A 24564-nucleotide genomic window follows, 5' to 3' on the forward strand; every position below is an offset into this window, starting at 1 on the left:
GCAGAGCTCTCCGTTGAACAAAACCCAGTAGCGGCTAATCAAGCGGTCACCCGTTCCCGGCAGAAAATACCCAGCGACGCGCAGCTGAGTACGGAGAGGAGCACAATCGTGACAGCTGCTCCCGGGCCGCCGTGCTGCAGCTCAGGAGCTGCCTCGGAAAGCTCTAAATATTTTGCATGACCTTTCAACTTACAAATTAATTGATTTACAAACAACGGCAAATGTTATTTATTTATTTATGACATCTTGGAATGCCTTCCCTCGATACAGAGGGCACCTCGATACGGAGGGAACATTCCCTGATGCCTGCAGATACATCAGACCCAAGGAGCGGCCCTTTCTGCCCCTCATCACTGAGCGTTCCGTGAATGGATATTTATAAGATATTGACAAACATGGGCACGGATGTGTAGCTACTTACCTGCCTGCACTAAAAAAGTCCATAAACATTATTAAAGTGCATAAACTTTTGTTTCATATGTGTGCATATGTGTGTGTGTGCAAATACACACACACACACACACACACACACACACACACACACCCATATCTCTAAGGTAGTCTTACCTTCATATTTGCAGCAAAAGTTAATAACTCCACTGCTTCGGACTCTAAGCAACCGCTCCACAGTTGATCAGCTTAGCACTTTATGGATAAAGGCAAACCACATTTATCAAAGCAATTGAAATTGCATCTTGGTAACTTGGGGTTGTTCCCAAGGAAATTGCATACAGTTGGAAATATTGTTTATATTGATTATGTTGCTAATCTTGCTCTCACTCATACACAATACGATTTCTTATTTTTAGGTTGTGTTTATGAAACAGCTAACTTGTTCTAATAAAAGAAAGTGATAGCCACGACCAAGGAAGAGGAGGAGGAAGACAAGAATCATTTTCCTTTCATTTTTCTGTGTTGGAAACATGCCTCTAGTTCTCTGGTTTTAAATTTCATTTTAAATAGCTTTAAATGCTGTCCTCACCTATTGGATTCCCAATAAACATATCTCCTTAGGTGGCTTTTTTTTTTTCCCTCCCTGCCTCAACTTTTCAAGTTTGCCAATAATAAATACTAATGACCAGGTATTCCTTCCGTCTGATGCTGTGACCAGGGCCATGTCACAATGTCAAAGCCAGAGATATCAGCTAAAATGCAGATCCGCTTCCCAGGAGGTCTTTAGTAAACTCACACAGAAGCAAACATGGGATGGTACCATTGAATAAAAGGAACCTGAGCAAGACCTGGAAATGTGTCTTTGCAGAATGAAGTCTGCATGCACTGCTACCACGCTGTGGTCCTCCTGGGATGATTCTCCAACCGTCAGCAGTCTTAAGAGAGAACGGCATTTACTTGGACTTTTTTTTTTTTTTAAGCAATGTGTTATCATATTTCTGGGACACATGCACAGCCAGGAGCATGGTGACATCAATCATAAATGGATGCCCAGGCAAGGGTCCCCTCCTGGAATGCCTCCCTCTGAGTGAGTTAACCTTTCCCACCTCACTGCCATAACTTAACAAAGAGAGCCTTGAAAGGCCCGAAGTCTGAGAACACTGAAATGGGGAGAGAAACTTTATCACCTTAGGAAGCCAATCCATTCGTTCCTATTCTAAGTCGAAAAAGAAAAAATTATGCCCTGCTTATCTTTTCACTTCTTTGCAAGCATATCCTTTCCCTAGAGTTCTTGTGTCACAGATTTTAGTTAAAGGAATGAGATTTGATTTTGTCCTTAAAGTCTAAAGGTGGGTTAGAGGAGAGAAAGCCACAGGTAAAACATAACAAAGAGATTTTCTATGGAAAATTGCCTTTGCTTAGTATATATAAATATGCATATTAAGGTTCATACTGTACTTACTAGCATAGGGAACATCAAAATAAGTGTACTTTATATGAAAACAGGGATGTATAGAAATACTACACAAGGAAAAATGTAACCAAAAACAACTAACTTTAAATAGCTGGAGAAATATGTCTTAACCCAAAATTAAAAATCATTTCAGTAATTCCTGATACATACTAAGCTTATTTCTCTCATTCTCATTCTTGCCTTCTTCCTAGAGTGAGTATCTCCTATATAAAGCAGGCCCTTTCATTTATACTAAGTGTTTGCATTCCAAGAAGAAATCTATTAAGACCGAGATGAAGTGTTAGCCGAGACGGGCAGATAAGGCTCCTTGCTTTTCCACTAATGGACGGAGTTACCATTTTGTGCACGTTCTGCCTCTGAGACATTTTCCGTATTCACGGTGTTTGCCAGATTTCAAACAGGTGATCCTAGCGAGGCACACAGATGAAGAAAATGCTGTCCCTGTCTCCTTGCTCACAGCATGTGCCATGTATGCTCAGCAGCCCCATACCGCTGACCTTTTCTGTGGAGCATCAAGCAAAGTCTTCCACGGTGCAGACCTTCCGTTACTCACTCGTTAAACAAATACCGATACTTACTAGGTGTTAGGCATTATTCTAGATGCCAGGGATAAACAGAAAGACAAAAATCCCTGCTTGCCTGTAGCAGAGTAGTAGGAGTTGGTGAGGGTTTGGAAATACAGACAATCAACAGGTAAATGAGTAAAATATATGGTATCTAAGTTGATGAAGAGTGTTAGGAAGAAAATTAAGTCGGAAAAGGGGTTAACAAGTGCTGGTTTTGAGAGGACTATCTCCCTGACATTTAAGCAAAGATTCAAAGGACCTCTGACCCCAGACTTCACACTGAAACATACAGTCCCAGTTAATAGATGTGAATTAACTGATGACGATGACTTTCCCATTAGTGTTTATGACTTCCATCAGAGCCAGGGGCAAAACAGCTCTATTTCTTCCCATGTTTCTTCAAGAGACTAGATCACACCTTGCCACACTCTTTTCTGCTGCTTCTCCCACTGACTCTGCCCTCATGAGTTCCTGTGGTCTTCCCAGGGGCTCCGTCAGTCCTTTAAATAATACGTGCTGAGTGCCTGCTCTAAGTGGAGTACAGTGAAGAAGGAACATCAAGGCGATGTGGAAGCACTTCTGTTATGTCAGGCGGCTCTAACCATTTATCTTTCCCCTCCATCCTGCAACTCTCTCTCCTCTCCTTAATTAAGGCAGAAACATTCAGGGCATCCCAATTCAGTACATAGAATTTTTCATTTCAGACACCCCCAAATAGCAAATCAAGGCACTCCAGTTATAACAAGGCGGATTCCCGGGCTTTCTCATCCACCTTCCCCTAAAATCACATTTCCACTCACCATTAAAAAAAAAAAAAAAAAATCAAGGCAAGACACAACAAGATGACTCCATGCAATCGTGTATCACAGGTAAAAGAAAACCTTGTCGATATGAAATCAGACAGTGTAAAATTCTCTCCCCGAGGAATCTGGCATTATTACATCCCCCATCAATCACAGCATTGTTTCTCCAACAACTGTATCGGAGGCAGCTTCCGGATATTGCTGTAACACCCCCCCCGGACCATCAGGCTCTTGCCTTCAAACCATGGAAGTCAGACACCACTACAGACAATACCGGGCCCACCAAAACCTAAGCCCTTCCAAAAGAGTTCAAAGTCCTCATCTGTTTCCAACAATGATCAACTCTCAAAATTCCAGGACTTTCATATTAGGTGAAATGAAAGGTGACTTACTTCTACATTAATGAATGACCTGTACCTACGTGAGAAAACTCTGTGAATTTGATACGGCATATGTGGAGAAATAACACATACACATATACTATTATTTAATGGCATATATTTTAAATCTTAACTCATCAAGGATTCACTTCCAGATACTCCATTTAATAACAGACAACAACTCCCTCCTGCTTGTATTATAAATCTAGGCATTGTTCCAAGTATCCAGGATATGATAAAGAGCTACACCAATGGATCCTGCAAGGCTTTTACCCTCTGATTTTAATATTATTATTATTATTATTATTATTATTATTATTATTTTGGTGAAGACTTTTTGGTTTTGTTTCTTCAGGTACTCCCAAGGTAGGTAAAAATCACAAGATCAAAGTTAAGTTTAAATACAAATACTGGCTGAATGTGAATTTGCCTTTTCTTTATTCCGTTGCACCATTAAAAAGAAAGCATTTCGTTCTCTCTCAGAAACACAAGTATACTGAAAAGTTGACTTTGAGGATTTCAATTTCCCTTAACATTTTCTCTTTGTCCTTGCTACTGATCACCCAAAGCAAGCAACGAGAGGAACCTTCTCATGGCCCGGCACAGAAAACGCCTGCAGTACATTCACCTTGTACACCTTATTTATAATCCTCTGTAAATTTGCCCAAAAGTCATGAACTACATAATACTAATTCTTATAGGTTGACATATTTCCCTGATCTTTCATGAGCCACATGGGGAAACAGTTTTCTCCTGATCTGAATGAAGAAGAAAAACAGTGATCCTAATCAACCATTTGCCCTTAGTGGCTTCCCTAAACAAATCTGGGAAAGCGCTTAAAGGCTTGGGAATAACCATGACCCTGCTTGATGCACTGTAATAACCCTACCTAATTATACTGATATAAAAACTAATTGGAAAGATAGCAAATGTCAGGGTAAGATGCAAATCGTAGGGTGTTAATTGCTGAACAGGTGCTGGAATAGAATTAAATGAGCATTCTGATTAAAAGAGTGGAGGAAACAAATGTGGACCCCCGATACAAACTTGGCCATGTGACTTCTTAAGCAGTCCATTCCACCAGGAAAAGGTCATGGTGCTGTGACCTCTGTTTTCTGATGGGTAGGCCAAGAAAATACTAGTGACCACAGAAGAAAAAACAATCCAGCAACAATATCAACATGACTTCTAGAACCGACTGCTAAGTTTGAGCCCCAGAGACATGCAATGTGTCTTAAGAGTTCATAGAGACAAAAATAAGCCTGGAGAGAATCAAGAATGCGTAAATACTCACCTCTCCCCTGTGGTAAGGCCGTGCCCTTTCATCTTTAACCAGCAGTTTTCACATTGTCTCACCACCCCCACATTGCTACCATAGTGCTGACTGCGACTAGGTGTTCACTATACATTTGTGGGTTGACCGAGCAGTTGATTGATTAACTGAATCAGCAGCCTCGTTTGCCTTCAATAACTTGGGATGGTATGAGAGTAAGAATATTGGGATAGGGTGACACAGAGATTAAATCTAAGCCTCCAACAGCTATAAGCTAGTCGCTCTTGTTGCAAATGGTATAAAGGATATTTATTAACGCTCTAGCAATCCAGACTTTAATCTACACATGCAAAGGAGATGTCCTCTCACCCTGGTCTCTAATGAAGGCCGCTTCTTCACAAACTCCTGGTGACTCGGTCAAGCCTTTGTCCCACCATCATTACATTTCCTGACACATGGCAAAGCCTAGGCCAGTGAAGCCTACATTCTCAAGGGAGAAGAGACCCTGAGGGCAACAGCTATAAGCAGATAAAGCAGATAGCAGCTCCTTAGCCCTGCCCTGCTGTGGTGGGCCCTTCCCAACATCCCAATACCCTCCCTCCTCCTGCTGCCACCTAAAGATGACCCACTCCAAAAAAAAAAAAAAAAAAAAAAAAGGGCTGTAGATCAAGGCCTTAAGGTTTTTCTCAACACACCACCTCAGACAACCTAGAAAGGTTAAAATTATTTCATTCCCAGGTAGGATGCTGAAGCTTGAGTGTTCTTGTCTCCCAAAAGTTCACAGGTCTTTGAGATTTATGATGCCAGAAACCTAAACCAGCTCTTTAGTGCAGCGAGAGGGAGGTAACACAGTCTGACTCTATTCTACTGATTTTTCTCACTCCACCCCATCTGAGCATAGAAAAGCAATTCATTCACTGTGCTCATTCCACTCGGAGACTCCTTACCCAGAGTCTACCAACCACACACCACTCCGTCTTGTCATATTTGGTTTTAGTGATATAGATATCAGCAACGTTAATTCTTCTACCTCAGACCTATGTCTACTAAAACGGGATTGCAAACTATTCAACCCAGTTCACATTTGTTCATTCATTCACACACTCATTTACTTTTTAAAATTTACACCAATTTTCCCTCTACTTATTGGGCCAAAGAAAATAATACAATAGTTATGTTAGACAATACTCCAACTCAGCAATCCAATTTCAAAGTGCAGAGGAGGGCCTGAATGCTTTCAGAGGGAAATGTGGCTACAGGAGGCATGGGTGAGATTTCACCTTGTTTATTTATGCTTTTATAAGGACACTGAGAATAATAATACAACCGGATGGGAAAGAGAAAAATGTTGCTCCAGTAAAGAGATGGGTGGGTAGAACCTCTTCACTCTTTCCCTTCCTTTGATCTCAAGAAAAGCTCGCTCACTCTTGCTCACTCTCTCTTTAAGGAACAAAAATAAACTGTCTCCTGAGTAATAAAGTCAAGACACTTGCCAGTAAAAATTGGTTAAGGTCATCACTTTTGAAGGTTGAACAAGTTTTAGACAAGATGTCATGTGGGATCGCCATTCGGCACATTTCATTAAATGGTTAAAAATAATAAAAAATAATGACAATAGTGGAGTTATATTTTTTTAAAAGGCAGAAGTCAGAGAGAAAATGAGAGAACCAGATGTCTGGAAGGAATGCTGGGAAATGCTGATGAGAAGGATTTCTGCCCCCACCCCAAACATAAGCTTCCCCAAGGAGCTTTCCAGACTCACTGTCAGTATCTGATGCCCATGCAACACTGTATATCTTTTTCCCTTGTGTTTCACCATGCAGTCCCCTTATTTATTTTATTTTAACAAAAAAGACCCAATAGGGAAAACTTTTTTTAAAAAGGATTACAATTCATGTTGAACTCAAAGTTAAGATTTCCCAGGTCCCTCGTGTGCCCACCCTGTCTAAACATCCAAAAGATCCCAGAAGTTATATTGCTCTGAGACTAGTTGGGAAGACAAAGAGGGCAACCTGACAGTCAGTTTCTCTGTAAGTGATACCATTGATTTTAGTGAGATGCCACAATCTACCCAGTTTCTAGAGGAAGATCCCTGATTTTTATGAGATAGAGCATGAATGAGTCAGAGCAAAGGGGCTGTTATTGGATGCAAGTGAGCTCTTATGGGAGGTCTCTGGGGCCCAAAAACAAACGCAGAATCCGTGCTGACAGTTCGGTCTGAGTTCCAGGGCATGTTACATCCTCTCACAGGCCCACGTGGGCAGCCAGGCCTCGTCCTTTTTATAATCCACTTGCTTTTACCGGCCACAGCACACCCATACAACCGAAAACTCTCCTATGCCAAAGGATGCTTGGAAACTCCAGCAAGGCCACTGCTAGACTCAAGTTCCAAGTATTGCTCATTACCAGTGACAATTAGAACAATCTGAAAACGTTCCTCCCAGAAAAATACACTCTTTTTTGTTGTAACAGGGGTGTAAACGCCAGCCAATCTCTCTTGGCACCTAGAGCTATAAGAAGTGGTTTCACTGTGCCACCTCTCGACAAAAACGCCCTCAATGAGCATCCTCCAAGGACGGGCTCTGAAAGGGGGTTTCGCGTATCAGGTTAATGCATGCACTTGGCACGGCCCAACTTTCGCACCAAGGCTCTGGGGTATGGGGTGATAAGAGCCAGGTTCTGTTTGTTAACGATAAGGCAATTATTTCTTTGGTACTTCATAGAAGGGAAGAAAGAAATCTTACAGCAAAGATTCAAACAAGGATCCCTAGGGAGACAACGGACCTCGAAGGTTGGAAAAGTTTTTTTTCCCCTCCCCTTCGCAGGAGCAAACAAATGGGCCATTGAGAGCCGCAGAACAGCCAAGGCTAAGTTACTGACAAACACGCTGTCAGTTGGCTCCCCTAGAAGCTCTGGATAACTTAGGGAGGGGAACATGGGAGCCAGAGGGAGGAGACACAGAAGAAGAAGAAAAAAAAAGACAGATATAAAATGAGAGGAAAGGAAAAAGAGAAAAGGCTGCAAGTGGAAGGGAACAGAGAGACCATGAAGAAGGGAGAGAGGAACAAAGGGCTGGCAATGAATAGGAAGAAAGAGCACCACGTGCTCATGTGTGGTTGGTAGCGCTTCCTATGTGTTTGGAGTTTGAAGAGGTCCACGAACTTGGATAAACACTACATCTTCTTTTCACTGACCCTTAACCAACATTTACCATTTCCTTCCAGTTTAAATACAGACAAGCCACAACTGTATTATGGGTCCATAGGATTCACAGGACCATCAATGGGAGTCATGGCCAAAAAAAAAAAAAAAAAAAAAGGCAAAGAACCCCCAAACACTGGGAAGGTATTAGGCATCCTCTTGCTTCGTAGGCAACAAACCATTTCAGAGGATAGGTATGCATGACTTTCAGTTTGGAAAGGAGAGACTTTCATTTACTCCCTGGGTCGGGCTTTCTGCCTTTAGGCCAAGGTTTCTTAACTTTCCCTGGAATTCTCTAACGTGCAACAAGTTTTGGCATCAAATGCCAAGAAACTTTGAGGAAGCATTTCTCAAGGTCATCCCATTTGATTAACAGCTGAGAGTTAGTTCCACAGCTCTGCGGGCCAGATCCAGCATGATAATTTTGCTCAGCAGGTTCCCTCTGGGCCTGCAAAACTCAAAATTAAACAAAACAAAAAAAAAGGTTGGCCGTGGCGTCCCAACAAAGCATGTTTCTGAAGCCTCGATTTTAGTTTTTTATTAGGGAAAACACTCTGAAGAGGCCCAGATATTTTACCGACTAAATGGATCTCAATCCACGCAACTCAGCTTCTGCTTCTTCCTTTTTGTTCTCAGAATTACATCATAGAATCTCGGGTCCACGGCACTACAAATCCCGACGTCGAGGTAGACTAGCAGCCAGAATCCAATGGACCATTGGCCCCAGGACCCACAGGGTCATCAGCTGATTATGGTCCAGTACAGATGTGGGTAGACAGCAGCTGATCCCAAGCCCTCAGAAATTCCCACCTCTTGTTCCAGCATCTCAGGTCTACCTGGTCAACGGATGGTAATCATGCAAACTCACTGACAGCTCTTTCTCTCCTGGTCTCTGGGTGCTTAGTTATATTAGTTTATGACAGTCACTGATCTGTGTCTGTTTCAGAAGCTTCTAAGCCAAAGCCATCTTCCACCCCAAAAGGCAGGGAGACCTTACCCTGCAACTTGGAGCTACCTTTAGGCTGGATTAAGTCAAAAATCTTCGGAATGGACATCACACTCAAAACTGCCTGCTTTTCCAGGGGTTAAGAAGTGAGGAAGCACAGCCCCACCTTCTCTGCGAGAAGGAATGCTTCTGCCTAACATGAAGAGTTCAGGGGACTCAAAGGATAAGATATGCCCATGGGCAGGCAGGTGCCAGCCATCAGGGGTGGAGCAGGTCAGGCACAGGATGGAGAAAGTTAAGAAAGACATGCCTCAAACCAAACCACCCTCACTCAGGCTTTCCTCACTGTCTAGTTAATTTGCTTCCAGTCTCAGTGATGGGAATTAGACAATTGCTTTAAAAACTCAGAAGCCACCATAAAAATAGAAAATTACTGCTTCCTGTCATGATCAAATATTAAACACAGTGCACACCTAATGACTCTATCCCTCCCCAGGGAAGAAGCTTTATGAACAATAAAATCCCAGCAGACTTCCAGTGTTTGGGTTTGGAGGTTTCATTACGGGCTCACTGATCCAACACAATTTACAAGCTCAATGGACGCCACTTGAAGTGAAAACCACCAGCCCAGAGTTATAAATGGGACACCTACAGTGAAACTAGGGTTTCATTCTTCATCAGGGAATGAAAAGAGGAAAGGGAGGTCTTAGGAGAAAGGCATTAGGGTGCAAGTTGCTAAGGGAAATGTTTCTGATTGCCGGAGTAGGAATCAAGGTTAGACACCCTACTAGAAATGCAAGACAATGGACAGAAAGCAGAGACACAAAAACATAAGACAGGAACAGAAATGATAAACAAAGAAAAAAGAGGGGGATGGAGGCAAGGGTGGTGGTTTAAAGGGAAGTAAAGGAAGCAAAGATGGCGGTTAACTGTGCCATCCCTTTTTCTACATAGGTTGAATCTATGTGACATCACATTTTCAAAGTCAGATTTTTTTTTTCTTCAGTTCACTACATTATCCAGATACACATCTAAAGGGTGGTTACTCTTCCTCTTAGGCCTCACCAGCTGGAGGATAAAATGCATTAGCCACTCTACATTTCCCTGGGCAAGCATCGAGCGGACTGTTAGCGTTAAAACGAAGTCAAGTCTGGCTCCTGTTCAAGCGTCAGCCACAACCAAGTAGGGAGAGTGGAGCTTCTCCTTCACCTTTAACTCTGTGCAATTTATCACTCGAGCCTAAACAATCCCACATGTTTAAAGTGGTGGAGAAGGAGACTTAGGGAATGCTGAACAAAGGCTTTTAGGGAAGTCGGAATGAAAGTGCACAGGAGGTGGACAGCGGACACTAAGCAAAAGCAATCCAGGGGAGGTGACAAGTCCATAAAGCAGGGTCTAGACAGAGCATGAGACCAAGGCACTGAGAAGCGAATAAAAAGGAGGGAAGAGACTGACCATGAGCCTGTGGGGAGAAACTGACAGAGAAGAGGGGAAAGGCCAATGGATCCCAGTCATGCTTTCTGCTCACCTGACTGCCTTTTCGTCAATCTCCTACGTGTAAGAATCGGCTTCCTTATAGACCAGAAGGCAAAAGATATAAACCCCAGATAAAGATTTAAAAATCACTTTAAAAAAAAGGAATCATATCATGTGCTGATTGCCTCTTGAGGCCAGTATGGCTACACAACGTCTCTCTTCCCCCTCTGAGCACTAAGAAAAGGCCATTGTTTTCCAAATACTCACCTAAGAAACTAGGATTCAGATAGGTTTGCCAGATAAAATGAAAGATGCTCAGCTAATTTTAAATTTCAAATAAACAATGAATTTGTTTTTGTATAAGTATATCCCAAATATTGCATGGGAAAGACTTATGCTGAAAAAGGGATTCATTGTTTATCTGAAATGCAAATTTAACTTAGACATACATTCTTTAAAAAAATCATTCATGCTTATCTGATATTTACATTTAAGTGGCATCCTAGTTTTTATTTGCTAGATTTAATGAGACGGAAGAAATGAATGGATGGATGGATGGATGAATGGCAGAGGAGTGAGCAAGGCAGTGCTGATGGCAAATTTTACTACAGTTATTACCACACTACAAGAACAACAGTCACTTCCAGTTCTCAGCCCGCAGGTCATAAATCTATTTCCTACGTATATCTTCTGCAGTGAGAAAATGCTTTTTGCATGTGAGAAACGGGCTCCACACAAAATCACTGACTACAGTAAAGTCAAAAGCCACTGGTTTGCCCCAAGGCATGTGTCTGGAAGGTAATGAATCCTCAAGCCTTCAGTAAATCCTCCAAGTCGTCAGTCCAGTTAGAAGCTCTGTAATTCAGCCACAATCTATTCTATGTGAATCCCACTGTTTCTCTCTTCCCCTTCCTTGCAGAGACCACCTCAGTTTTCTTCTGGGAGCTAGAGACCTTGTCTCTTATCCCAGTTGAGTCTTTGACCCGCTACACGGCTCCTGAAATTGTTGATCTTCAATTGGGTTTTCTACTCTGTAATGTGGGATAACATTTCCAGTCTGTAGCTAAAATGAATTTTGTACATCGTTTTCAACTAATTAGAAAAATGGCCTGTACAACTGTGCATAAAGCACCAAAAAGGCTACCCTTTTGTCTCTGTAGAGACTCACCTTGGGGCTTCTTTGGAGGGGCTACATGGAAGTAGCAGCATTCAGAGACACAACAGCCCCAGCCCTCATCTCACTGTCATCTTGTGAGTTCTCTGCTTTAAAAGTCTTGGCTTCTTACGGGCTTTTTAAAAATAAAGACGTTAGTCCCAAAGTGTTGGTTCTAACCCTGTGAATTCCTCCATTTCTGTTATCACATCAGTGGAGTTAGGAATTTCTCCCCTTAATTCCCTTTCAAAGGCTCTTGTAAAATGGGGTTACCTGCTGCATTTCTCAGCAGCTCTGGCTCCTTGGTGGTCTCTAGGGGAACAGGAAAGTTTGCCTTCACTGGAAGTGTTGAGTTTAGAATAGAACTTGGAGGACAACCATTTCATCAATGACCCAGTCCAGACTGATGAAATGGTGACTGCTTGCAAACTTTAGTCTAGGCTGGCTGACAAGCTTGGAGCCTCTCATCACTCGGCTACTTCCCTTTCTGATCAAATGTCCCCTCCAATTGCAACTCTAGGTCAATGTGAAGAAGACAGCAACACAATTCTTAGGAGACTCTAATTCACAAACAAATCATCTCATCAATCCCAAGTGGGTAGAATACTAAATCCGCAAATCACCTGTGGATGACTTCTTTCTCTCCTTCGTATATGTGTCTCATTTCCCAAGCATTTGGCATGTCAGTCTCTTAGCTGTGTCAAACATAGGCCCAAAGAACTAATTCAGCACTGTTCACTCAAATAGAGGAAGGATGATAACCGGCAGTTTTGAGAGGTCCTCTTTGGGTAAATATGTAGTGTTATCTTAATCTTTCCCAGGCTCCGGGATCTCTGTTTCTCCTAAAGCCAGCTGGATGAGTTTGCAAAGAGATTCCTTTTCATAAAACAAATACCTACTTCTTATTTCTAGCACAGCGCAATTCTAGAGTAATGCTCTTCTGCTCCTCTTGACTCATCCCCTTCCTAGAAAATCTGCTATTTAATCACACCACACAATTTTATAAGGAAGAAGCTGAAAGTTGAAGCATGCCATCATCTGTTCTGATAACCATATATATTCAGTTGGTCCTCTGATTTTTACTGAGAATTGATCCAGAGGTCTTGGGCAAATGCTTTGAATGAGAGAATGCTAGTCATGGTGAATTGGTTTTCATTTTTCTCCCTCTTTTCTAAAGAATTACTTACAAATGGTTTGGATTCTGGCCTCAGAGTTTCTGCTTTCTCACAAACAACCAGGCTACTAAAAAATTCACAGATTGCCAGATGGTATAACAGCAGTTCCCTGCAACGAATCTGAGCTTCCCAGTGAACAAAGAAGACACGTACTCATGGGGACAAGTGGCAACATCAGCGAAAGCTTTGGAGTGGGGAGTGTACTGGAGGAGGGGAAGTGGGGTGTGAAGAGGTGAGAAAAAGGACCTTTTCCCTCCAGTGGCTGATAGCAGAATATTTGGCAGGGAAAAACTGACTTTCTAGCACATTCCCCTACTTCGATTCTCCATTTTCCAATCCATCCTCCAAGTTCTCTCTCCAAAATACCAGCCTGGTCATGAAATGGCACAACTCAAAGTCCTCTACATCTTCTATCACCAACAAAGTAATTGCAAAATACTTTTGTATGGGGCATATAAAGTCCTCCAAAATCTGGGCCCAAATAATCTCTCCAGTTTCTCTTACTGTCTCCCTGCATGCATATCTACCATGTACCTCTAAAACTATGTGCAGGTTTGGGAAGTTCTTCTTTTCCACCTGCCTTTTCCAACACACTTTCTTCCTAGAAGGCCATTCTGCCCCAATTGGTAAATATTCGAGGTACAGCCATCACCCCACCTATCTCTGCCACGATGGAAATCATCTCTGCACTTCAGATCTTCCAGAGTGCGTATCCTTTTCCCTCTTTTACGGCACTTTTCACATTCTGCATAGCATCATAGTCATATCTACATATTCTTTCTTTTTCCATATCAATGGCAAGCTCCTAATGGGAAAGTTTTCTGTCTACTCAGTCTTAGTATCCCTCAGACCCCCTTGCAAGGTCCATGACATAATAGGCCCTCGATATTTACTAAATATAAGTAAGAATTTAATTCTGCTTTACAACACTAGATATCTGTTCTTGGGCCTGTTCTGTACTTATCTGCCACTGGGCATTAGATTGCTAAGAGGCTGTAGAATGCAGGAAGTCACAGGAATGGTCCTATGTGAACTGCCAATAGACTCAGTCACCCAAACTCTTCAATGCTTGGCAGTCAGAGATTAATCTGTGAATTAATATCTATGGAGTGTCTGTAGCATCCGAACCACTGCAAAGATGCAATGTGAGACACAGGATCATAATTGCCCTGCCTTGTTTTAAAGCATCTGTTCTATCATGCCTTATTTGGGTGCCTTACTTTAACATATATAACACAACAACTCAAGGGGAGAGGCAGTATTATTAACACCGTCTCACAGCTAATAAATATTGGCATCAAGATTTAAATGGTATGTGGTATCTTGTATCTGAGAATTACAAATGGAAATGTAAAGCAAGCATGAAATAGGTAACATAAATAAACAAATCATATAAATGATACCCATACCCCTGAACAAGAGTAAGCATTTGTGATAAAAGTCAAGTGAAAAGATTTTTGCTATAAGAATTAGTATCTCTGAGGAAGTGGAATCTGAACTAGGTCTTGAAAAAGGGACAGGATTTATCTTGGCAGAGTGTTTGGGGTAAGTATTCCAGGTGGAAACAGTGTGTACAAAGGGAGGAAAGAGAAAAAATTCAAGATCTGTGTTCCAGACAGGGGGATTCATGGAGAAAGACAGGATAGGCTTCAAATATTGGAACCCAGCTACCATCCATTGACCTACTCTTCAGAGCAATTTTTATATTCTGTAAATATGTATTTACTGGCCAGGTACGGTGGCTCATGCCTGTAACCCCAGCACTTTGGGAGGCTGAGGAGGGCGGATCACCTGAGGTGGGGAGTTCGAGACCAGCCTGATCAACAGAGAGAAGCACTGTCTCTACTAAAAATACAAAACCAAAAAAAATTGGCTGGGAGTGGTGATGAATGCCTGTAATCCCAGCTACTCTGGAGGCTGAGGCAGGAGAATCACTTGAACCTGGGAGGTGGAGGCTGCAGTGGGCGGAGATCACTCCCTTGCACTCCAGCATGGGCAACAAGAGTGAAACTCCATTTCAAAATATGTGTGTGTCTATATTTATTTATTTATTTATTTATTTGGGTGATTATTTACACTGTATGCTCCTTAAGAGTGGGAACCATACCTGTTATATTCCCTGATCTCTCACTGCCATTCACAAATATTTTTTTCTTGATGACTGAATAACGCAAGGACTTACCAAGAGAATGAATGATAGAACAAGCCCATTTATAGACGACTCGGCTAGTTTGCATCATATCCTAAAGCTCCAGTGTCAGGAAGCTGGCCAGACAAGCAGAATAAGTGTAATTCTTACACACGAATCCAACTACATGAGTGAATTTTGCAGCACCACCTCTCCATTCATGAAGAGGAGTCATTTTTCTTGAAAAATTTTGTTTTTTTACCACTTGGCTCCAGTGTCCTAGAGTGAAGAGCTTCAATCCATAGGGACACTTTTTCCCAGCTGCAGAGTTCTTTATCTTACCTGTAATTCCCTGAAAGTCCAAGAGTCTAACAAATGTTTTGCTACGAAATAACAGAATGAGATCATGAAAGAATGATGCATTCACACTGGATAATCTGTGATTTTTTATTGAGAAAATCTAAACCCTCCCTGAGGGAATGAAATTTTCCCTTTAAAAAAGAAATGCATTGAGTATAGCACCCCAGGCCAGTAATCTCAACACTTTGGAAGGCTGAGGTAGTAGGACTGTTTGAGGCCAGGAATTCCTGAGACAAGACTGGGTACAGAGTGAGACCCTGTCTCTACAAAAAACTGAAAGTTTAAAGATAGCCAGACATAGTGGCATACCCATAGTCCCAGCTACTTGGGAGGATGAGACAGGAGGATCACTTAAGCCCAGGAGTTTGAGGTTGCAGCAAGCTATGATTGCACCACTGCATTCCAGCCTGGGCAAGAGTGTAAGACCCTGTCTCCAAAAAAAAGCTTTTTTAAATTGCGTGGGGCCAGGTTTCTGTGGGCTCTTCACAGCACTGGGTTCTCCCATACTGGAAATGAAGAGTCTCGACAGAGAAGATATATATATATTAATAACTCCAGTAAATTATTGAGGAACAGGGATGAATTAACATCCCTGATCCCCAAACTTGAGGCCTCAGTAAGAATCAGAGAAAGTAGAACTGGAAGGTAATATATTAGTCCCCCATAAACCCAAGGTACTTCATTTTACAAATAGGGAAACTGAGGCTCAGAGAGGAGGCTCTTGACCTCTGTAACATTAGACAGCTAACTAATGAATGTACTGTGGTCCAATGCAGTCTCCTGGTTCTAATTTGGGGCCCTTTTTGCTACACTGCACTGCCCACCCCTCACTCATACTAAGGACTAACATTTTGTCAAACCTGTCACACAGTTGTATGTGACTCACACGGTCTCAGAGTTAAATGCTACTTTAGAGGCCAGCGGGGCCCACTCCTTCCCCAAAACCAGGATCCCCCTCCAGTGTTCCTATCAGTTCTTCCAGGTCACACCCACCAGGCCCTTCCATCTTCACGGCTATTAATTTTGCAGTTTTTTCCTATTATACCCAACTCTTTATCTCTGTAATTTCCACCTGTTGACTAAATTCCAGTTTAACAGGCAAACTGGCTATGTGACCTTGGCTGAGTTCTGTAACTCCTTAAGGCTGATTTTTTTTTCCTTCAAAGTTGAGATTTTTATCGACCGTTGAGGATTAACATTATTAGATTATTTTAGTAACACCAATGTCACGGTACAATGCCCAGCATACAGTAAGTGCCAGTTAAGTGTTAGATAAATGTTATTATTGGTTTTATTATGTATCTGCCTCTGAGCCCGAAGTCTTCATTCAGGAGATATCACTATCAGTAGGTCTGGTTTGCCCATTTCTGAGGGGAGTGAGGCAATGGTCACATTGTAGACATGAACCTCACCTGCAGCTCAACTCTAGCTACTACCCAAATTCCATCTCTTCAGTGATTCTCCAAAAGTTTCCATCCCACAAATCGCACTTCACTGGAGCTAAGAAACACACTTGAGAGAGAGAAAGAGCAAGTACGGTCCAGGGGAAAGTAAACCCAAACATATGCTCCAGTAGAACAAGGTACTCCATGAGGCAGAGAGAGGCAGGAAAAGGCTGCACCAGACAGCAGGAGAAGGGCCAATGGCCAGCCTGGACAAGAGGCACGACCAGCAGGTGACAACACCCTCACCAAGATGATGGAAGGAGAAAACATCATCAAAGACAAGAGTCACCCCTTCGGGATGACTACAACAAAAATAAGAAATAACAAGAACCAGTAAAGATGTAGAGAAGCTGGAAGCCTTGCTTGTGCTTACGTACAATATGCAAGAACAATAACAAACTGCCATATTGTTTCCTACAGCAACTGTTCTATTGTACGTTACCACCAGTGTAAAATACCGTTGCTACTGTACATGGCTACCAATGCAAAACAGTACACTGCCTGTAGAAAACAATATGGAATGAAAATATCATTATCATCTAGTCTACCAATTCCACTTCTGGGTATATTCCCAAAAGAGCTGAAAGCAAGGACTCAAACAGATACTCATATTCTCATGTCCACATTAACATTATTTCCAGTGGCCAAAATGTCAAAGCAACCCACTGCCAGATGAATAGACAAAATGTGGATCATCCATACAGTGAAATATCATTCAGCCTTTAATAGGAAGGCTATTCTGACACACGCTGCCACATGGGGAGTCCCTGAGGTGATGCAAAGTGAAATAAGCCAGAAACAAAATGATCAACACTACCTGGTTCCATTCACATGAGGAATGCAGAGTGGTCAACTTTACAGAGACATTAAATAGAAGTGTGGTTTCCATGTGCTGGGCAGTAGCAGAGGGGAAGTGGGAAATGTTCAATGGGTACAGAGTTTTAGTTTTGCAAGATGAAAAGAATTATATAAATGAATGGTGGTGATGGTTGCACAACAGTGTGAATGTATTCAATGCCACTGAACTACACATTTAAAAATGGCTAAGATGATAAATTTTATATGTATTTTATCACAATTAAATTTTTAAAAAAAGAGAAAAAGAGAAAATGGTGTTAGGAAAACCCCTCATGGGCAACTAAACCTCAGTTTAGTCAGATATTTTTGAACCAATCTTTTGAATGAAGGTCATTCTGTTGTTTGGTTTCTCGAGAAAGAAAATAGGCAAAAACACATCAACACTTAAAACAGACCTCCTGGGAAGAGAGCTCAGAAATACATGAGACCAATGTTCCCAAACAAAAGACTGGAATTTTTAGCATGTGAGAAATAGGTTGGACCTGCTTTTTATTTATTTGCTAGAAAATATCCTACCAGTATGCACATGGGCAGCCTACCAAGATTCAAGAGAAATTCTTGCCCTTCCTGTCCATCTGACTTTCTATGTGGCTGATAAGGACAGAAACCACAGGGACTCATCTTCCTTCTCCCACATGAGTCAGACTATCCGTAAAATCCTCTTCTCACAGATCACCAGGTTATCCTGAGTCCCCCAGAAGCTCACTGGATCATCAGAGAAGCTTCCAGATAAAGAAGAGCCTTTGAAGAGAACACAGCCCCTAACAACCAAGTTTGAATTACAGCTTCCTTTCAAAACACAAATGCAAATCCATTCAAGCCTTTTATTTTTATTTACCACACAGGTCTTTACAGACAAGAGCTCAGCTGAAGACCACAGTAAGGATGATGTTTCATGATTGTTTTGTTTTGTTCTGTTTGGGGGCTTTTTCCCCATGATGGGGACTTTGGATTTTGACACTAAAAATTAACAGGGAGACCCTTGATTCCCCAGCAAGTCCTGCTGGGCTGCGTTTTGGGCTGGTCTTTTGGAGAGGGCTGTAATTGTCCAAGAATTCACAAAAGCATACTGAAAAACTGAAAATAAAAGATAAATTTCTATTTCTAGAGAGAGGAAGGCCAGGAGTAATTTCGTATTGGGGAAAAAACTCCAAGTCTGGGGCTAAGTTTTGGGAAATGGAGAACTGAGTCCCTAACGGCGGATCCCCATTTGTAAAGTCCAGTGGTTTTCAGTTAAGGGGCCACATGGTAGCAAAAGCGATTTTTCATATTTCAAGCAGCCTATTGGAAACAGAAGATCTGCCGGGATATGGTCACATGGGCTCACCGGGAAGACACCTTGTTTAGTGTTTGAGCTGGAAGCCTCCCAAGTCAGTGTGGTAACACTGGTTATCTCACCCTGATCAAAAACTCTTTAAATTGGCCGTTGACCATATCAAGGACATTTCTGAGATGAGATGTTTTTCCTTCCCATTTTGTTGTATGTTTTTGATTAATAAAATGAAATCACAGCTGTATTATTACTTGTCCAAAGCAGTTTGGAAGGAAAAATCCTGCCAAACCCTGTGTTCACCCAGGAAGAAGCTTAAGGGGTCCTTAGAGTTGAAAACTTGGGAAACCATCCTCTCCCTCTTCCCAGAACATGTATATTTCAAGGGACTAAACAGACCTGTTCCGAGCCAGAGTGGAGCGTGCCTGTTGTGTGAGAAAACGCAAAGACAGACAGTGTAAATTAACTGCATCTGGTAAGGTTAGGTGAGAAGGGGGAGGAGATAATTAGTTGGCATTATAAGAACAAGGGCAAAGAACAGAGTTCTATATTTACACAGAAGAAATCCAAAATAGACTGCTTTGCACCCATTTGGGGCTTGTGAGGGAACTCCACATGTCCACATTGGCGGATGGACGCAGAGACCAGATGCAAGGCTGAGCCAAACCCCTGGATACTCTAAGCACCATCCTCACCTTCAACAAATGGAAACCTGACTTCATGCCTTTTTTTTCCTCTCTTTTATTGGAGACAGGTCTCGATCTGTTACCTAGGCTGGAGTGCAGTGGCATGATCATGGTTCTCTGTAGCCTCAACCACCTGGGTCCAAGTGATCCTCTCACCTCAGCCTCCAGAGTAGCTGGAGCCACAGGTGTGCACCAACCACGCCAAGCTAACATTTTTGTTTGTTTGTTTGTTTTTTGTATAGATGGGATCCCACTATACTCAGGTTGCTTCCTGCCATTTTACTTCTGAAAATGAAGGCAAGAAGGCTAAGGTAAACCCAAAAGACACTCAGGAGCAATGAGACAAGGTTTCAGTGAGAGAACAGTTATCTTCAAATGAGAGCCCTACAGTAAGCAAGCCAACAAATGCATCTGTTTATACTAAAGTGGGCACCGTTAAAACCTGATACTGGGCAATTGACAGTACCCTTTGCTACGTATGTTTCCGTGTGTAGACATGCAACATTTCGGAAGTAACACATCTTTCAAGTGATGCAGAGACATCACTGGGCTATTGTATTGTGCACAGGATGGTAAAAATAAATGCCACAGTCACATAGAAGTCGTAAGCTGCAGCCAAGACACAATTTCCACTTTCTCAGAAGAATTTAAAGCATGCTAGCACAAACTATGAAGGCACCTAATATGAAAATCTTTTCTTTCTATAGATGCAAGGATACTTTCTTTTGTACATGTGTACTTTTTTTTGTAACATGTGTATTACACAGGAAGAAAACATGAGCATAGTCAGCTTTATCTGTGAATGCAGTTCGATATAGTTCTTTAAAGTAGGAGCTCCTGTTCAATGCAGAGCCATTAAGGTATGCACTTATGAGATCCAAGGTAGAAGTGAGTATTGACAGGTTTGCAAACATTTCTAAAGCTGGTTTAGAGGTATTTATTACAAGAAAGGATATAAATCATGAGGTTAGAGTACCTTCTTAAAAGAGAAACGAAAGATGGTGGAAAAGACTAGATAAAGATTAGTGAGCTCAGTCCACAGGCCCAAAAAGACAGGACCTGGTCTCGGCTTTCTCACACGCTTCCGGTCTCCCGGAGAATCCCTGGGAAACAGAGAAATGAGCAGTTAGGGCAGAGAAAGTGGAGGACGAGGCTGTGGCCATGAAGAGAAGCACAAGTCTGGAAGTAAGGACAGCTCTGTGATTTTTTTTTTTTTTTTTTTTTTTTTTTGAGACAGAGTCTCGCTGTCTTGCTCTGTCGCTCAGGCTGGAGTGCAGTGGCATGATCCTGGCACTGCAATCTCCACCTCCTAGGTTCAAGTGACTCTCCTGCCTCAGCCTCCCAAGTAGCTGGGATTACAGGTACGTGACACCATGCCTGACTCATTTTTGTATTTTTAGTAAAGACAGGGTTCCACTGTGTTGGCCAGGCTGGTCGCAAATGTCTGACCTCAAGTGATCTACCCACCTTGGTCTCCCAAAGTGCTGGGATTACAGGCATGAGCCACCACACCCGGCCTGGAAGGAGAGCTGTATTCCAGCGCCAGCTCTGCCCAACCAGCTGCACAACCACGGGCAAGTCATGTCACCATTTAAGGTTCAGATTTTTCATCTATAAGATGAGGAAGATGACTGACTCCAAAGAATCCTTGCAACTCTGTATAATTAAGCTTCTCTGTACTTTCGAAAAGACCAGAACAACCCTGAATACCTCCCTAAAATACAGCTCACTGGAACCTTCTAAAATGGCAAAGACACAATACACTATCCAACAAACTTTTTTTTCTTTTTTTTGAGACAGAGTTTCGCTTTTGTTATCCAGGCTGGAGTACAATGGCGCGATCTCGGCTCACCGCAAACTCTGCCTCCTGGGTTCAGGCAATTCTCCTGCCTCAGCCTCCTGAGTAGCTGGGATTACAGGCACACGCCACCATGCCCAGCTAATTTTTTGTATTTTTAGTAGCGATGCGGTTTCACCATGTTGACCAGGATGGTCTCGATCTCTTGACCTCGTGATCCACCCGCCTCGGCCTCCCAAAGTGCTGGGATTACAGGCTTGAGCAACTGCGCCCGGCCCCAACAAACATTTTATATCTGCCTATCATTCTCTTTCAAGCATCTCAGAGAACATTGCAAAGCTCACACTGATATTTCAGTAGCCTCTTGAAGCCTGCAGCAGTCACAGAACCACCCCCAACCCACCTTTATACAACTGAAGAACAGAGATGCTGAGTGCGTTGTCCAAGGTCAGAAGCTAAGACAGGACCAGAATTCCAGCCTTCTTAATTCCTAGGCTAGGCTATACTTTCCACGAAGAAACCAAGCTGGCTTTCTGGGAAAAATGCCAGAGGTTCCATTCTCCCAACTGAGAATTTGTTGGGATATTGCAATAACAACTTTGGAGACTGTGGTCTCTCCAATCCATTTCAGGACCTGGCTAGAAATGTGAAAACCCAAAGAAAGAAGCAACAGGGAATTATTCCGTTTTTTAACGAAAGAGAAAAAAAATTAGGGGTGGGAATATGGGGTTTCTTAAAAAATTACATGATTGCTGGAAGTTAATTTGGTATTTCTTCGATGGTTTGTAAGTTCTGTTTCCAATCACAAAAACAGGCAGCAGAGGATGACTAAGTCACATTTCGGTGAATTAGTGTCTTGTCCCAAAGAATCTTTCCCATTCTGAAAATGTAGAACCCAGAATGCAATCCTCCACGGTAGAAAGGAATCTCCCTCAACGCCACAGAGTGCTTGTCCTAATCCCCTAAGCCATGCTCTAAATTGATAATCTTCCAGCCCAGCAGCAATCATGGAGAATAATAAAGCAGATGCCACTTAACTGGGGGCACACCGCCTCTTCTAGCAAACTGACTGAGACCATCCCCTGCCCCAGAGGAGAGAAGCCATTGCTTATATCCTTCACCACACATACTACTTATTAGGCTGAAGTTGGTTCACCTGGAAAAGACTCCACCACAGATTTAGAAACACATGTTCCAAAGGAAGATTCTGGCTTCTGCCAAGAAAGGCCAGCATGAGGAGGACCTTGTTGGATGAGCTCAGTGACTTGAAATAACATGAAACCAACCTGGCAGCAAAGCTCCACGGATGAGTACTCAGAGTTGAGGTTCATGAAGAAAAGAAACCAAAAATGATGGAAAAATCACTTTCTCCCCTACCTGTCAATTATGACCGGGTCCGACGGAGTCTCATTTCGGTTTCCACAGCTTTTCTTTTCGCAGCATCGACTGTAGATTGGGAAGGAACCAAAGGAGTAAAAGAAATTTATTAAATCAAGAAAACACAATGTGCACCTAACAAACAAGAACATTCTATTTTTTTTTTCCTCCCCCACCAAGACAAAGTCTGGCTCTGTCACCCAAGCTGGAGTGCAGTGGCTCAACGGCTCAATCTCAGCTCACTGCAATCTCCACCTCCTGGGTTCAAGCGATTGTTCTGCCTCAGCCTCCCCAATAACTGGCACTACAAGTGTGCACCACCACGCCCAGCTAATTTTTGTATTTTTAGTAGAGATGGGTTTTTACCATGTTGGCCAGGCTGGTCTCGAATTCCTGACCTCAGGTGATCTGCTTACCTCAGCCTCCTAAAGGTAAGCCTGGGATGACAGGCATGGGCTGTAGTGCCTGGCCACAAGAACATTCACAAAGATGCATCTGTCTTACCAGGAACAACACTCACTGGGACCTGCTGCAGGGGCCATGCTGGGAGGGAGAACCTCAAGAAGAAAAGCTAATGGATGCTGGGCCTCATATCTAGGTGGTGAGATAATCTGAGCAGCAAACCACCATGGCACTTGTTTACCTATGTAACAAACCTGAGCATCCTGCACATGTACCCCTGAACTTAAAATAAAGGTTGAAGAATAAATAAATAAATAAATAAATAAATAAATCTGTTCAAGGTACCTTCCCAACTGTAAGCTGCTTGAGGGAAGGATTTATGACCACATTTTATAAAATAAAAAATAACAATACTGAACCTGAATCCAAAATATACTCAAATTCTCACTCTGGGACTTACAAGCTGGCTAATTCTCAGCAAATCAACTTTCCCATGAGCTGTATTTGTAAGCCGAACCATGGAAGGTTGGATTTTAAGATCAATAAGGTCACTTCCAGATTGATGCTCAATGATTTTATGATATTTTTGGTCTTTGTGGCTTAATAAATATTTGAAGAAAGAAGAGGAAGGACAATGTATAAAATAGGCTGTCTGGATTACTACAAAGCTTTTTTACATAACATCTTTCTCCAGAGATCTTGGTATACTTTGTAAACATTTATTCATTCACTCATTTCCGTCATTTTTCAAAGATGAAGGATGAGGACCAGAACTATGGTATGCATTTTAAAACAGGAGGAAAATGAGGCATGGAGCTGTGGGATGATATCGCCAAGGATTTTCACCAAGTCTGAAACAGAAATGATATCCCACTGTTTGTAAGTGCTATTCTGAAAACTCCACTTCCCAGGACATCCCCCATGTGCTGGATACCTGGTAGAAAGACCTCAATAAATGCTGATGGGATTAGCTGAGAGGAAGATAAAGAAGATCCCCTAAGACAATTACAAGAAACAGAAAGTACTCCCTAGGACCTGAGAGGGGGGAGCAAAACACTCCAGTCCAAAGGTATCTATTCAAAAATACCTAGACAAATGTAAGAAGGGCAAAGGAAGCTTGCTGGTAAGAAGTACAGGGAATTCACTCCCCTTACCACCAGGTAGCCCATCTGCTGCTTGTCAGGGCTACAGACTTCTGAATACCTCTCTGCTCATCTCAGGCACATGGTCCACTATCAGCTACAGTTGGCTAAGAATGTAGCCTTGACATGGCTTTTTAAAAAATCCTTACTATCCACACTGGTTGGAGAATATGCCTAAGAAGTACAATCAAATTATACATGAGCTCTGCCCTTCCCATGGTAGTTTTTCTGTAGCCTAAGTTTGATGTGATATCTTAT

At 42.3% G+C, this 24564-nt stretch overlaps 1 protein-coding gene across 1 annotated transcript in view; it reads right to left on the minus strand.

Moving 5' to 3' along the window:
* Positions 1-24564, minus strand: part of EBF2 (EBF transcription factor 2) — a 210532-nt gene that overhangs the window by 175411 nt on the left and 10557 nt on the right. Inside the window, exon 6 of the mRNA XM_003937186.4 lies at positions 22763-22831. Within this exon, the coding sequence (XP_003937235.1) occupies positions 22763-22831 (69 nt within the window). The remainder of the gene's footprint in view (positions 1-22762; positions 22832-24564) is intronic.

The sequence above is a fragment of the Saimiri boliviensis genome, chromosome 13, assembly GCF_048565385.1.
Source record: "Saimiri boliviensis isolate mSaiBol1 chromosome 13, mSaiBol1.pri, whole genome shotgun sequence".
Taxonomy (NCBI): Eukaryota; Metazoa; Chordata; class Mammalia; order Primates; family Cebidae; genus Saimiri; species Saimiri boliviensis.